Source organism: Labrus mixtus, chromosome 10 (assembly GCF_963584025.1).
Source record: "Labrus mixtus chromosome 10, fLabMix1.1, whole genome shotgun sequence".
NCBI classification, from domain to species: Eukaryota; Metazoa; Chordata; class Actinopteri; order Labriformes; family Labridae; genus Labrus; species Labrus mixtus.
This window is the reverse complement of record NC_083621.1, coordinates 22,784,447-22,800,595: the sequence shown is the minus strand read 5'-3', so window position 1 is coordinate 22,800,595 and position 16,149 is coordinate 22,784,447. Positions and strand designations below refer to the sequence as shown.

The 16,149-nt window shown below is 41.6% G+C and overlaps 1 protein-coding gene and 2 non-coding genes across 4 annotated transcripts in view; all 3 read right to left on the bottom strand.

Moving 5' to 3' along the window:
- Positions 1–363: 363 nt before the first annotated feature.
- polr1a (RNA polymerase I subunit A) overlaps positions 364–16,149 on the bottom strand; it is a 33,074-nt gene continuing 17,288 nt past the window's right edge. Inside the window, exons 22-37 of one of the 2 annotated variants that reach the window (XM_061048792.1) lie at positions 14,944–15,096; positions 14,761–14,843; positions 13,241–13,406; positions 11,499–11,622; positions 11,248–11,348; positions 10,945–11,144; positions 9,696–9,863; positions 7,713–7,848; positions 6,728–6,882; positions 6,422–6,551; positions 6,203–6,304; positions 4,917–5,195; positions 2,868–3,068; positions 1,858–1,975; positions 1,587–1,751; positions 364–835 (exon numbers count right to left, since the gene is read on the bottom strand). In XM_061048792.1, the coding sequence (XP_060904775.1) occupies positions 735–835; positions 1,587–1,751; positions 1,858–1,975; positions 2,868–3,068; positions 4,917–5,195; positions 6,203–6,304; positions 6,422–6,551; positions 6,728–6,882; positions 7,713–7,848; positions 9,696–9,863; positions 10,945–11,144; positions 11,248–11,348; positions 11,499–11,622; positions 13,241–13,406; positions 14,761–14,843; positions 14,944–15,096 (2,382 nt within the window). In that variant the 3' untranslated portion in view covers positions 364–734. Of the gene's footprint in view, positions 836–1,586; positions 1,752–1,857; positions 1,976–2,867; positions 3,069–4,916; positions 5,196–6,202; positions 6,305–6,421; positions 6,552–6,701; positions 6,883–7,712; positions 7,849–9,695; positions 9,864–10,944; positions 11,145–11,247; positions 11,349–11,498; positions 11,623–13,240; positions 13,407–14,760; positions 14,844–14,943; positions 15,097–16,149 lie in introns of those variants that run through there. The other variant, XM_061048793.1, reaches the window with a different exon arrangement.
- LOC132982612 (small nucleolar RNA SNORA5) lies at positions 8,571–8,707 on the bottom strand. Its single transcript, XR_009674726.1, has one exon. It is a non-coding gene; the product is annotated as a small nucleolar RNA SNORA5 (small nucleolar RNA).
- Positions 12,034–12,170, bottom strand: LOC132982610 (small nucleolar RNA SNORA5). Its single transcript, XR_009674724.1, has one exon. It is a non-coding gene; the product is annotated as a small nucleolar RNA SNORA5 (small nucleolar RNA).

The following is a 16,149-nucleotide window of genomic DNA, read 5'->3' as shown; positions in this document are numbered from 1 at the left end:
CTGTAGCCGGAAGTAACCCCCCTATCGTTTCCGCTCTTTCGTAATAAAAGCCTCTTCCCCAAAGATTAACAACCAGTGTGCAAACCACAGAAAATATACAAATATCATAATGAGAATAATATAATATTGCATGAAAACGCGAAGCATAGATATAACAGCAGGTGTTCGGGTATAGGTTTAGCCACAAAAATTATATATAATATAACGGTATCACACCAAAAGATATACATCTATTTTTGTCTATATTTATATTTTTTAATATTCATTATTTAAGTATGTTAAAGCTGAAAGAACATGATTATAGGTAAAAAAAAAAAAAAAAAAAAAAAAGACTCAACAGAACAAAAAGAGAGATGAAATATGTAAACATAATTTTAACTTTATTATAAAATACAAACAAGACAACAGTGTTTGTTGTTTACCAGGCTTTATGCTGCTATGATTCTTTGTGTTGTAAACTCCCACAGTCTTCACAGAGTAATACAGTGACTGCTTTGGTGATTGCATTCATCTCCAGTGGGGTGAACTTTATTTTACACAGATTTGGTCAAAATAATTGTAGTTTTTTAATTCAGGAGCAAAATATATTCCACTACTGTTTTAAAAAATGTCATATCCACAGGATTAAGCTGAAAGTGTGCCATAGGAGTTTCAGTGAGCAGAACTGAAATAGAACACACTCCTGCTCCGTCATTATATTAGTCCATGTCAAAGCAACCAGTAATTACAGCAGACTACTGGAGAGGTTGTTTCAGTTCAAAAATTCCCGTTCCACCTTTGACGACCTTTCCAACCACAAGACAGGCTGAGGGTGACACCAGCTGGTCATGTGAGCCTGAAAAATGAAGTGAGAAAAAGGAGCCATGAGCCAAGACAGAAAGATAAAGATAGGAGTGTCTCTAGGTTTTATGAGGGACAAACAATGACTAAAGTATAAATAAATCAATGAATCAATAAATGTTGAGACAAATGCATACAATAATGTATAAATATTTAAATAAATGCATCAATAAAAATAAAAATATAAATGCTGAAAACAATACATCAATGTATAAATAATAAATACATTTTGTTAATGAAAAAGGCTATTTATATATTTTTACATGTATTTATTCATTTATTAGAATATTTCTACAGTTATATATTTATCAATGCATACATTTCCACATTAATTAGCCCACTTAATTTACATATTTACTTTTCCTTGTACAACATGGACACAGAAATATGTAAATAAATATATGAATATATTTATTCATGTATTAATTGATGCATTTATTTAATTATTTATACATTATTGTATGCATTTCTCCTAACATTTATTTATACATACTTTAGTCATTTTTTGTCCCTCAAAAGTTTATCTTTAAGTTTAACATTCTGCTAAAAAGAAACGGTTGTTTCTATTGCCTTGTAATGTTATTGAAATTAATCTTGAAAAGGAATATTTTCAATCAAGTACATTCAGAGTGACTTTCTCTCTGCTTAAAAGCCATGCAGACAATAACTAGAAAGTCATCTTTATTACAGATATCGCTTCGCAGAGTGTCTTTTTTTTTAGAGCATTTCTATCATCCATTTCTTACCCAACATTGTTGCCTGTTTGAGGAATTTGTAGCTGGTCTCAAAGGTCATCTGCTGCAGAGGGGAGGAGTTGGACTGAATGGCGTGCCTGTTTAATGGCTTGTAGACACCTTCAAAACACATGTAGTCTGCGACCAGCGACAAATGTCTGGGGTCCACTTCGATACCTACAGACAGAAATACAGACACGGAATAGAATTAGTAATCTTGACAGCCTTTTGGTGTTTTTTTTCTTTTTAAAGGGGGGGTTGTGATTCTTTTTTTTTTGTGTACCGTAGACAGCGAAGACATCTTTGATCTCCTTCTCGATGACCTTCAGAGCCACTTCTATCCCGTAGGTCTTAGCCATGGCATGGACCTCGTTGGAGTACAATCTGTTGATGTCTAAGATCTGAAGACGAAAAAACAGTCTCAGTATTTGTGTTGAATGCAACGCAAGCATGAGTGAAAATATGTGATCTCTTAAACAAGAACATTATTTGAGAAATTAAAACTAACTCTTTGAAGTCATGGCACTTTTTCAGCAATCAAACTGTGTAATTAGAATCTATAATGATCCCTCAGAGGGAGATCATCTGTGTCAAATGTTACAGGGGACGGGGCAAGATGTGATGTTAAAAGAACGACAGACAACAGAGTCCGCTATACAATGCTATATCAAGAACATACTGACAAACACAAAACATTCAACAGTTAAATACATGCACAGAGATCACAATGGTCGCGTGCATACAGTCTGTGCTTGGTTGTCTGTGTTCACACATGCAGCGCAATCTGAAAACTTCAGCTTGTTGTGAACAAGGCTTCAATCATTCTCCTATCAAAGACTGGATGTGTGACACTTCTTTTTGGCTTAATTTCAGCCTCACATCTCCTCATAGTGGGCTAGCTGTCAGTTCTGTGTGTGGTCTGGATAAAGCAAGAAAATGTTGTGCTTCTATACAGCATCGACTCTGTGAAACAAAGGCAACACTTTATTATTTATGATTTCTTGAAGGAGGTTTTTCTTACAATGTATGTTGATGAATTTTGTGGATGCAGCTGCTATAAAGGAGTACTAAATGAAGTGGTGTATCTGTTTGGCTGTTAGATTTACATATCAATAAAACTCTCTTCCATGTTCATTAGTTCTACTTCTGAGTTGTCCTGAATTGCACCATTATTTAGCTAAATGTTTTGAATTTCTTGGAGTGCTGTGTGCAGTTTTCCCTTGACCCTTGGACCATGTTGTAGTCTCGTGTTTAAAAGCGTGAAGCAGAAGTCGAGACGTCTGGCCTACATACATCACTGTGCCTGAACAACTCGTGCATGTTGATGCCCTCCGTGTTGAGAACCGTCTCTTTCTGTCCTGTCTTTGTTGTGACTTCGCTCAGGAGGCAGCGCGTCAGGCCTTTGGTCTCCATAATAACTGCGTTCTGGGCCAGCGCTGAGAGGACCGAGGTCAGGTCGAAGTGCACCTTGCTCACTGGCAACACCAGGTCAACCTATGAACAGAGAGACGAAGGCTGAGTGAAGGTCTTAAAGGGTTAAACGATAACCTCACAAAAACTCAAATACAAGACAGAGAAAGACTAACGCAGGTCTTTCATTCCATCTGTAGTCAGACTGTTTAATCAGACTCTTTAACAGCATCACCACCTCATGACTCATATCTATAATGCTACACACTGTGTGTTTTTAATAATAAGAACTCTTTCCACAAGTGGAAGTGTACATATCTTGTATTATTCTATTATTGTATTTTTTCTCCCTTTATTTAACTGATGTACATGATTTTAACTTTTTGTTATTTTTGATAATTATATTCCTGTTACTGGAGCTGTTGTAACAAAAAAGACACGTAATAACTGCAGTTCAAGCGGGCTAAAATGTCTACATTCACATTTAATGACTTTGTATGAGATCATATTTGATTGGCTGATGTGTGGCTAACTGATATTATTGACCTATTGAACTCTAGGTCGAGACAGCAACAGGGAGCCTTAGCTGATGTCTGAACTTGGAGCAGGGGAAGGAAAGAGTCATGCTGCAGGGTGGACAGGTGGTCAAAACTATATAAAAAATATAAATAAACTGAGAACAAGCTTTAAATTACGTCGATGTAGAGTCCAAAGTGATTCTCCGCTGGAAACACAATCTTCATATTCTACTAAATGAGGATGCAACGTCATGCTATCCACTTTTTTTATATCTCACAGGTTCAAATAGAGGTGTCTGTTCGTGTCACATGATCTGCAGTTACGCTTGCAGTAAGGTTCAAAGCCCATAAACCAACTGATCCTGAGAAACAGCATCATAAATAAGAGAGACCAGGTGAGGCGTGAGCACACAATAACACAGTTCACCTAATACGTGATACGACGTTGAGCACAGAGCCTTCTTAAGGATTTAATCAAAAAGACTTCTCCATATACATCTGAGCACGACATCTGACTGTGTGCCGGCACTCATTAGGCTGCTTACTTGAACAAATACATTTATAGAGGAATATTTTCATTATAATTATTGATGAACTGCAGCGACCTCTATCTGCTCAGCTGTGAATTGCTGCTGTGTGTTCTGCAAACGGTGATGACAGTATAGTTAACGATGGAGTAAGGCTGCTCCATTATGGCAAAAATCCTAATCACGATTAATATGATATTTGAACCTCTTAGCACATTAATGTTCTGGAGACTCTGGAAAGAGGAAATACATGAAATTTAATACGTGAAAAAAATAATGTAAGGAGATCCCGGGGTAGAACCAGAGTTCGCTGGAGGGATTATATATCCTCGTCTGGCCTGGGAACGCCGTGGAATCCCCCAGGGGGAGCTGGAAAATGCTTGGGGGGGAAAGGGAAGACTGGGTTGAATTATTGCCGTCCTTGCTGCCCCGACGACCCTACCTCTGATAAGTGAGTATTATAATAAGAAATAAATAAACTATGTTTTGAGGTAATGTTGGTGGAGGTCGGAACAGGCCGTGAACGGCGGTGGTTGTGGGGACGACACAGTCCGATGGTGGTGGCTGGGCGCATTAAAAGGCCTCTATCGGCTTTATCAGCCAAGTGATTAATCGGGCAGGCTTGTACACAATAATCTCAAGTTCATTTTTTAGTGTGATTCCGCTACAGCGCCGCCGTCATTAGGGTTTACCACATTCGTTATGATTTTGCAAAATTCCAAATGTTGGTGCCCCAGTCTGTGAATTTGCATGGCCTTGCGGCGTTGCGGAAGCCCGACAGAGCACGGCCAAGCAAAGTCTCGTCAGAAATCTAAACATGAAAGCTCAAGAGAAACCCCCCTATAATCTTTGTAATTTGATGGTGTGAAACCTCAAAGCACTCTCACCTCACACCAGAGTTCATGCTGTATATCATAACAGTATCTCTCTATCGCTGGGTTGGACTGCAGCACAGAGTTCACTCTCATCTCATTCAAACTGTCCTCTGCCTCTCCTTCTGCTCTTTTTGATCGCTTCTTCTTCCTCGCCACTCTCCCCCCTGCGGACTGAGGCTGGGACTCCTCAGGAGTGTTCTCTTCATTCTCCTCCTCCTTCTCGTCCTCCTCCTGTTCGTCTTTATCCTCGCCTTCATCGCCTCCACCCTCCTCCTCACTGTCGTAGTCTACCTGCAGACGGAAAGCAGAGACCGACATCAGTGGTTCTATATTTGTAAAGCTGCCCAGTCCTTTACATGTTATGAGTCTTACTAAAATGGTTTAGAGAGAGAGAGAGAGAGAGAGAGAGAGAGAATTTCCATTCTTGGATTCAAGTGTTCAATGAGCTGATTACTTTTCTGTCGATCTTGGGTGAGACCAAACAGTGATTGCATGAGCAAATGAAATATAATGCATGAAAACAGAAATGCAAGACATTGCAAATGAGTACATTTATTAAACATTCTGAGGATGATTCAATCTCACATTTTGTATAGAAAACATACACAGTTATTCGACCTCGTCATCAACATCCGTGGAGAGGTCTGGAGCAGTTAAGCATGAGGGTTTTTTTCTGTTGCTCTTGCCTTAGAATTGTATTATAAACATTGAAACTCTTTTTTTTTTTTTTTTTTTACAATTTTTTCAAATCTGGCATCAAAATAAACCCCAAGGCGAAGAGAAAGGCTCCTGCACACTGCCTTGCTTTATCCAATCATCCATTATCTATACCACTTTTTCCCGTTTGGAGCCAATCCCAGCAGTCACTGGGCAGGAGGCGGGGTTACACCCTGGACTGTTTGCCAGTTAATCACAGGGCTGACATAAAGAGACAGACAACCAGCCACACTCATATTCACACCTACATGAAATTTAGAGTGACCAATTAACCTAAAGAGTATGTCTTTGAACTGTGGGAAGAAGCCAGAGTACCCAGAGAGAACCCACACATGCACAGGGAGAACATGCAAACTCCAAACACAGAGGCTCCTGTCTGACGGGGCGACTGATGGCAGAGGCTGCTCTGTAAAGTGTCCATCAGGAGTAATCCGTTCATGAACATTTATACACAGACGAAGCAGCGGGAGCAACTTGGGGTTAAGTGTCTTGCCCAAGGACACATCGGACATGTTGCTGCAGGAGCTGGGGATCGAACCTCCGACGTGTTCAATAAAAAAATGCTTTGTTTATTTTCATACCTCCTCTTCCTGTTTGTCTTTTCTCTTGGCATCTGAAGCATCAGCATCTCCCTCGTTCCCCTGGTCATCCACGATCTCTCTCTCCTCTTCCGCGTCATCCAACTGAAGAATTTTATGGTAGATAAAATGTTCACCAAGATGAGTGACAACTCTGATAATAACATGTCCTGTAAGGGATTCTATAGTGAGATTAGGTCAATAAATAAAACAACAACAGACCCCTGCTGTGTCAGCTGTTGCATCACCATCCTGGTCCTTATCTCTGAGGGTGGCCTTCCTTGTTTCCACGGCGATGGAAGCCAGCTTGGCACTACGCTTCTTAATGGCTTCAAGGAGGAGACGGAAAAACCTACAAAAGGAGAAAAATAAGTTAGAAGCTGGACATATATTTTATTGGACTCTGGCAAAAGAGGAGGAAGCAGCACACACTTACACACACACGCGCACACACACACACACACGCGCACACACGCGCACACACACACGCACACACACACACACACACACACGCACACGCACACACACCTGGTTTCCATGTAGTGCAGGATTTGTTCGGGGGACAGCAGCTTATCTTCATTGTAACGCTCAGGAGGCAGGAAGTGGAAAGTGACTTTAAACTTTCGCGATTTGAAATGATTCTCAATCTGCAGAGTCTCGACCACGTCCACCTTCTGCAGCACCTGCACACACATCAGACAAAGTCAAATGTAAATGACCCAGTAGTTTGTTGTTAGTGTGTATTTGAATTTGAAATGTATTTCTTAAGGTTTTGTGATAACTTCCTGTTAGTTACCTCGGAAAGACGGATGCTCTAATTTTGAAAGGAAAGGTACAGGAAGTGAAGGAAAAAGGAAGGTCTAGGTGTTCAAAAGGTTAAATATTAAGGTCATTTCTTTTATTAAGCACCCCGCTGTTTGAGGCACGCATGTTTCACCTGCACATTAATAAGAAGTTACTTAAAAGGTGCATTTTGTAGTTTGTTAAGTTTTACAATGTGTGTGGGCTAGCAAGGATGCTGCATCATGGAAACGCAATTCGGTCATGTTAACGTGTGTGTGTGCGCACGTGTGCATAAATAAGGTTATTTCATATTCACTCATTAGGTTTTAAATAACAATATTAAGGTCATCATTTTACACATAAGAACATTTAAAGGTTTAATTTGATATATTGTGCAGGTATACACTTTAGTAATATTTTCTTTATTACTCTCTTTTAGTTCTTACAGTGTTTCCATTAAAAACGGAAAGTAAGGAACTTCAAATAAAAGTCTGAAACATCAGTTTGAGAGCCAGGCCATCAGTAACAGCATGGGGAACGCTACATCAAACATTAATAAGGAAATAAAAGAATAGCTCAAACCAGGACGATGGAAACAAGTGTGAGCAAAATAAAACAAGGAGCGAAACAACCGACAGGCCACACAGAAAGGGTTAGAGACAGGAGGGAGCAGAATCAAGCCAGTAGAGATAATGGAGGACATAGAGTGAGAAGACATAAAGATCTTTACCTCAGACAGACAGACTCTGGTGAGCTGCTTTCGTAGCGTCTTGGCCCTCTTCAAGGCTTTCTTGTTGTTCAGCACTGGAACGCTCATCATGGGAGTTTTAATGTTGGAGCTGGCCACCATCAGGATCTCTCTCAATCTGCAGACCAAACAGACAAACACAGAGAGAGTGAGACATGGAGGAAAAGAAGGGAGAAAGGCTTGGAGGACTGTGGCTCAGTGGTAGAGTCAGTGGTCTCTCAACCTGAGTGTTGGGGGTTCGATCCCCAGCTCCTGCAGTCACATGTCATGTGTGCTAGGGCAAGACTCTTAACCCTGAGTTGCTCCCGCTGCTGCGTCAGGGGCGTGTGGACGTCTATGAATGAGATTTGTCAATACCGTAAAATTGAATTTAAAAATAAATTTCAGTGTTAACAAATAGTTAGAAGCACATTTAATCCCCAATGATATCTGTTCACAGTGCAGCAGTACACAGGAGCTGTTGTGGTATACATGGCACATGGAGTGTAACATGGACACCCAGAGCCGCGGTTTGATCTCGTGTACGTATACCACATACGTGCTTCATGAAAACACCACGGTGGTTACTGTTGAGAGGAAATGTAGGCTACTGCATGGCTCAAATGATAGGCTCAGAGATCCAGTACTTCATGTCACTAACACATGCTGTAATAATATATTCGTTTTCATCTGCCAAAGTGGGATCATATGAAAGTGTTATTTATTAGATTTATTATTGACACATTAAAATAAACAACGGGGCGATCTGTAACTCAAACAACCGCTGCTGAAACATTTGTGTTCAAGTCTCAGCAGCTGCAGGACATCACTTCTGTTCACTAGTTCAGCTCTCCTGCTAATGCTTGTGTGTAGTACATTTTTATCCCCTGTGGCGATGTTAGAGCACCACGGGGCCCATGAACTACACCTTCACTGTGGCAGCCGTTTTGGCCAGTGGCATCCACTGAGGAGGAAGCACTGAATTTGACAAGGCTGCAGTTTGATTTTAAACACTAATCTACTGTAGACTGTGAACTAGTCCTCGTGTAGCAGAGGCTCTGTCACGATCTGAACCGCTGCTTAAAATTGTATTTGATCATGTCTATAAACCCCTCTGTTTCAGCCCTGCTCAGAACAGGCTGTTTCTGTGTCTGTAGCCTTAAATGTAAATGAGCTGTGTTTGACCACGCCCCCTCTGTGGAAGGGCTTGGGTGGCTCGGGCTTTCTGGCTCCATGTCCTTTTGTTCAGACTCAGAGCGCAGAACAAACACCTAGCTGTGGGAGTGTCATCCACCTGGGGGAGGGGTTACTGCCCTTTGTGATGTCATGAAGAGAAACTTCATGCTCCACTTTTTTTTCCTGAAAAGTGGAAAGGGTGGTCTTTTCTCATAATTGGGGGGGGGGGGGGGGGGGGGGTGTTTGTGGACAAGCAAGGTCGCTGTCTACAAACCCGCTAACTGGGTGTTCAAAAAAACATGCCAATGTGTATTTTGCACAATATGTGAAAAAAGTTTTGAAGCTTTTTGAGACTGCAGATTTTCAGTCTTCTTTTACTAAAAGTTGCTATGAGAAAGAGAGAGCACTGTCTCAATTGAAACATTTTTTAGGATGTCTTTTTTGGGCTTTTTATTGGAGAGACAGGACAGTGGATAGAGTCAGAAATCAGAGTGAGAGAGAGAGTGGGGAAGGACATGCGTGAAAGAAGCCAAATGCAAAATTCTAACTGGTCCACCCGCTTCGAGAACTGCAGCCTTTGAACATGCGACACATAAAGTAACCACTCGGCATCTGGCGCCCCAAATTGCACATGTGTTTTGTCATAGTTTTAATACTGAGATGTTGCCACTGTAGTTGTGCAGTTTAGACAGTGTGCAGTAGTTTCCCTGCATTTTCTGGTACTGAAAAACATGAAATAGCTCATATGGTAGTTCTGGATGATACCACCATGTGTTTGTGTGTACTGAGCTAGGTGTAAGATGACATTACCGAGGTATTCCCAAAGTGACGTTCATCTCTCCTCTGCCAGCAAAGTGGAAGGTGTTGAGGGTCATCTGTGTGGAGGGCTCGCCTATGGACTGAGCTGCCAGCAGACCCACTGCTTCCCCGGGATCACACAGCGATCGCTGCCACTTATAGTACAACAGCTGGCGAAGGCTACACACACACACACACACACACACACACACACACACACACACACACACACAAAGAGAGAAAGAAGCATTTCTTTTTACTACAGTTCATTTTCATTTTTCTATCACAGTCCTTTGGATTTGGTTGCTGTTTGTGAATACCCAGATTCAGAGCAAAGCTAGAGTCTGCATTTCATTTTAGGAACATTTTGTGTTTAACGTGTTGTAATTCTCTTTAGATCCTAAATGCAATCAATGAGTCAAATTGTGTGAAAGTAGAAGAATAGACATCTGTTACCTTTGGTTTCCAGTTAATGACTGCATTTCTCTTTGAGGTACCTGAGCCAGTGTGCATTCATGTGTTTAAGGGGGTGGCTTTAGTACTTTTGTCTTGATAAATAACGCTTATCCTTGATTTTTTTCTTGGCTTTCTTTATTGTTATAGAAATGTTTTTTACTGTGAACTAAGTGGCATGACTACACTGATCCAAACATCAATGCTGAAGTAGGAACAAAAAACTAAAAAAAAACAAAACCCGCAGGGCTCAGCATGGGCAGTGGGCACTTCATTTTGACACCTTTCTTTTTTTTTAAGTTCTTTTTTGGGCCTTTTTGTCTTTATTGGATACCACATCTGAATAGAGTCAGAAACTGTTGGCAGGAGAGTGTGAGTGATGACATGCAGCAAGGGGCTGAGGTTTGACTGCATGACCTTTTTCAGCAATTTGAGCAACAGTGGCTCTTGTGTTTGATCGGACCACACAAGCCACAGAGCGCTGCACATCCGTCCTGTCTCCATGACAACATTCTGTCAACAACAGCTGCTGTATGACAGACACTGCTCCGTTACTTTTTACTGTATGTTTTATATTTTAAATCGTTTGCTTCCCGATCAGAGGGAAGCAGAGCAAATGGGGAAAATTAGCTCAGAGAAATTCGAAGGTATTAATACTGACGAGTGTTGAATATGAATACATTTACCAGGAGCACAACAGAGGTGGATTAAAAGCTGAAGAAAATGTATATTTGAGTGTCATGCATTTGTATTTCTTTTTCTGTTATACCCTTTTTCTTCCACATTGAATCAACCTTGCGTTCAGTACCTGTTGGCATCCAGGCTGTCTTGTCTTGCTCCGTCTCTGTTCTGCATGTATTTGTCCGTGATGTTGTGAAAGTTTTCAGATACCGATCCGAAGCTGACGTCTGGCCTTAACACGCCCAGGGAGGGCTCGGGGCAGCGGGAGGTCCTCCTGCTGTACTTGGACCTGCTGGATTCATCCAGAGAGTTCCACTGCTGTATGAGCTGTATGAGGGTCAGGGTTTCAATTAATGTTTGGTTCGGCGTGTTCACTTCAAAAACTCTCAACTCATAAGTGCATTTCAACTGTTTTGTGTTTGAGGAATACCTGCTGTGTGGTCGCTTTTCTGCCGTTGACATCTGGCTCTGCTGTCGGCTCGGCCTCTTTCACTTTAGCCAACTTCTTCTGTGAAAACAGCAAGAACGCTCCTGAAACAAACAAAAAAAAGAAATACAAAGATCCATAAACACTGCAATGACAGACTTTCACATGCACGACGTACAACTATAGCAGACAACATTCAGTGAGCAGCTATGATGTAGGATTATTTATCTAGCATGTCAGACTTTGTTATCTACCTCTCCGTGGACATGCCGTCTCTCTCTTTGCTTTCCAGCGCTGGATGGCTGCAAAGTGCTGACTGGCAGTCTGAGGATCCAAACGAGCCAACACACTGTCCAGGCCCTGTAACCTGTTGATGACCTAACAGGAAGTAAAGAAAGAAAGACTTGTTGAAGGAAGATGTGTGGTGACAGCTGTTTTAAACGTTTTCCATCCCGCCAGACATGGACATTGAATAACGCAGAAAGATCGGCCTTGTTATGTTTCTAAGGAAGAGACCGAACTGTGTTCAAACCAGGAAGTGACACATAAAAGAGTCACATAAGTGACTCTTTTATGTGTCACAGAGATGATTTGTTCAATGGCATTTTGGCATTAGACTTGATATGTGAAGCGAGAAAAGAAAATCAATACAGACACATAGACGATACGGGACCTGGGTGTATTTAAACTCCAACTGGGCGTATCTAAAACAACAGCATCTGAAACATTTGTTTTCAAGTCTTCACACAGGACATCACTTCTGTTCACTAGTTCAGCTCTCCTGCTAATGCTTGTGTGTAGTACATTTTTATCCCCTGTGGCGATGTTAGAGCACCACGGGGCCCATGAACTACACCTTCACTGTGGCAGCCGTTTTGGCCAGTGGCATCCACTGAGGAGGAAGCACTGAATTTGACAAGGCTGCAGTTTGATTTTAAACACTAATCTACTGTAGACTGTGAACTAGTCCTCGTGTAGCTGAGGCTCTGTCACGATGTGACCCGCTGTTTAAAATTTAATTCTGCTTTAGACACAGTTGTTAAGAAAAAAGAAGATCAAGAACTTGCCCTGGAGCGTTTTTCTAGTATAAAAGTTATCAAGGGACAGTTGTGTGTACAGTCATGGGTATCATGCAAACAGGAACCTTTATTTACTTATGACCTGGAGAGGTGCCAGTCCACTTCCTGAGCACTGCCGAGGTGCCCTTGAGCAAGGCACCTAACCCCCACCAGCTCAGGAGCGCCCACTGTGGGCAGCCCCCTCACTCTGAGACCTCTCCATTAGTGTATGTCCATAGGATCCAGTTTGTGCATGTGTGTGTATTTCGGCCTATGTTTGTGTATAGTTGTTTCTGCAGAGACAGAAAACACCTGTTCTTCAGTTCAGGAGCCAGGATCATTCAGCATTCAAATAGATAGGTGAAGATCTCAACTTTTAGGCCTCCATGATGTCAAACTTCAAAGGACGGGCGAGCATAATGAGGGCAGGGGGTAGCTTTCGTTATGCTGTTGAGCTGAACTGAAGAATTGTATATCAACGCAGCTTCACTGTGTGTATTGTGTGGGACGCTAGATGAAGAAGGGATTGGTTCATTCAAACATATTTCTGGTTAACTGATGAGTAAAAGCTCCCTAAAGCTGTGGATTGTGCTTGAAATCAAAATGTTTCTACCTAAACTGAAAACACACTATTGCATTTGTTTCAGGATGTATGACTAAGTTGCAGAGCAGTTCAGTCTGTGTTTGCTCAGCCTTGGATCCAGTCCAATATAGCATGCAGCTGAATGTTTAACCTTTGTTTAAATTCCTGTTTGGTAAGCTACACTTGTTAGATGCTAACAGCCAAACCATTGCATATATTAGATTTAAAAGTAATTTAAGAGCACTTATCAAATCAATAAGTTCTCCACTTAAACAAAAAAATTAAATCAGATTTAGATTTGCACATTTCATTATTTATGAGAGCAGCACTGTGCTGGTCTTGTGCTCAGCTTCACCTCATAGTTGTCCTCTAGGAACGGGAACTGTTTCGGCTGCAGGAACGGAGTCTTGGGGATGTCCAAGCCGTCTTCACCGTACAGGAACTGGACCACAGATCCATCACTGTCCCTGACCGTCAGATCATACTGCACTACCAAACCCTCCAGATGCTTTATGACACACCTGCAGAGAGTGTGAGAAGAAGACAAGAGGGGCAGGATAAGTGGAAGGAGCTGAAAATCCGCTCAGCACACAATTAATTAAGAATGTTCATGTCATTTTATACCATTTTATAGTAATGTTGTGAAATTAATGAAAAAAAAGTCTGGATTATTCTCAGACTATAATCGGGATTTCAAAATCCATAATCGTTGCATCCCTACGTTTCCATTTCCCTCTTTTTTATTTACTGTAAATTCCGGAGTATAAGACTCACTTTTAATACTTGTTTTTTCATCTAAAAAGTGAGCTGCGTCTTATATACAAGTGCGACCAACATGCAAGTATAAAATGCTGACAAACATGCCTTCATTAACACGAGTGCAGCCGCCACCATCACCCACTGCAAGAGACATGACGCGATTGGAAATTCATCCCCATTCATTGTGTAGTGCAAGCTGTGCTGGGATACATAGCGACACAGACCAGACTGGCTGCGCTACTTTTTAACATATTTTCTCCCTCCATACTCCTGCATCTGAACACTAAAATGTAATAGAAATCAAGTATATCCTCTGAAAATACAATGGGTCTGTCTACAATGGGTGTAACACCCGAGTCCCACTGTCTGTGATGTTTTCCAAGTTTTCCGAGTCCTATCTTCACTTTGTTTACATCGCCTGGACGGCCGGCTGACTCCTCCCCTCGCGTATACAAGTTGTTTAATTGAGGGACTAGAGAAAAGAAGAATAACATACTGTACTCACTGCTTAACTGCGTTTCTAGATCACGCTCATTTTGTGTAAATTTACATGCAGTGTGAAGATACGAGCATAATAAAGATCGCTAGCATTAGCATGCTAACACAACAATGCACCACAAGTTGTTTTGGTTTCATGCTGGTGCTCAAGGGCGACATCTGCTGGATGAAAAAATCGCATATAAAGCCTTTGAACTCAACTACCGTCCTGTAGCTAGTAGGAGTGCTAAACCACAAAGTGAAATTAATGGTACAAAAAAGAGCAACAGAGCTGCACAGAAAGTGCACCTTGTAGACTTCACTAAACACAATAGAAATGATCTCTCAGGAAGACAGTTTAAACCTTTTTTCTCTCTGGGAGACCTCCAAAATCAGACTTTGTCATATATACCGGATTTTACAGTACCAGACATCGACAGACTGACAGAAAATGCTCTAAATGTAAACTCTGAATAAAAGTAAGTCAGTAAAGTCAGAGAGTGTAGGATTTTGTTTTTAAAATAGTTTCTGAATCAGATTATAGACATGGATCACACCAAATGTGGACGATGGTGTGCTTCTGCCAAACACGACTATTTAAAGAACGCCGCCTTGCCTGAGCCGGGAGCTTTACGTTACCTCTGCAAGTATCCTGATCTGGAGGTTTTCACAGCTGTGTCGACCAGACCCTCTCTGCCGGCCATACAATGGAAGAAAAACTCCTGAAAACAGAGGAGAAAAAAGATATGTTCTCAAGAGGATTTCTGATTTAATTATCGTGATAGCCAAAGTTTCAACACACACACAGATTTCTCAGAGTACCTGTGGTTTGATGCCCGTGAGGAACCTTCCTGAAACGAAGCCCCCTGCACCAGGTGAAGGGTCATATGGCTGGAAGCATGGCAAGGATTTCCCAGAGGGCATCAGTGGAGGCCTACGACCCTCCAACTCAATCTGCCCCAGTAGACATGAAATCTAAAACACACACACACACACACACACACACACACACACACACAGAAGAATCTCATTTCATTTTGTATTGTCCTTCTTATGATGAGTCAAGACCACCTTTGATAAATGAATCCTGAAATGTTTTGGAGCCTTGATGATGACAGGATGGAGCGGTTGTTTGATTTCAATGTTTCTAAGTCGTCTACTTTTGTCTCTAAAGTCTGGAAGAAGCGTCAGGATGGTTTGTTTGGTAAGTTTTATTATTACAAAGTGTCTGCTTTTGGGGCGCACTCACACTAGGCCCCATTCCCCCGCTGGCCTGCACTCACACTGCTCCAGGACTAACCGGGCCTGAGCACGGTTACCTCTTATACATAATAAGTAATACAACACAAATGGCTTTACGTCATCACGATGCGTGCTAAGGGACGCGCGGTCGAGTCTGCATCCTCTCATGGGAGAACAACAGGGAGAACACGACAGCTACTTTACTGACTTAGTGGCTTGTTTTAAGTCACTTTAGTCAGACAGCTTGTGGAAGGGTCCCTGACAATTTTGCTTGCACTACTGTTGTGTGTACAACTTAATGACAATAAAGCTTTGAATTGAATTGAGATACAGCCAGAACACGCCGGGATTTATCCATAATGAAGGCTGTCCACTTTTAGTACCCGTGCTTGTGCTCGTGTATAAAGTGTACCGTGCTGAAGCACACCTCTAAGCATGCCAGGGCCAAGTGTACCGTGCTTGAGCATGGACCGGAGCACTCACACTATTCAAACGAACTGGACTTTAGTGGTGAAGCATGCTTGGCCAAGGTACGGATTGCCTTGTGTGAGTGCACCCTTGGTCTCTTTGTATTAATAATGGTGTCTTGTAAGCCTGCTTTGTGCTGGGCATATTGTTTATGCATGACACAATAACAAAATGAAATCAATCAATCGTGTATTTATGTGAACCTCAAACCCTTCAAAGACTCAGTGATGAACAACAGAAGATACTTAAAGGCAAAAAATCTACTGAAACATTTATGTTCGAGTCTCAGCAGCTGCAGGACATCACTTCTGTTCACTA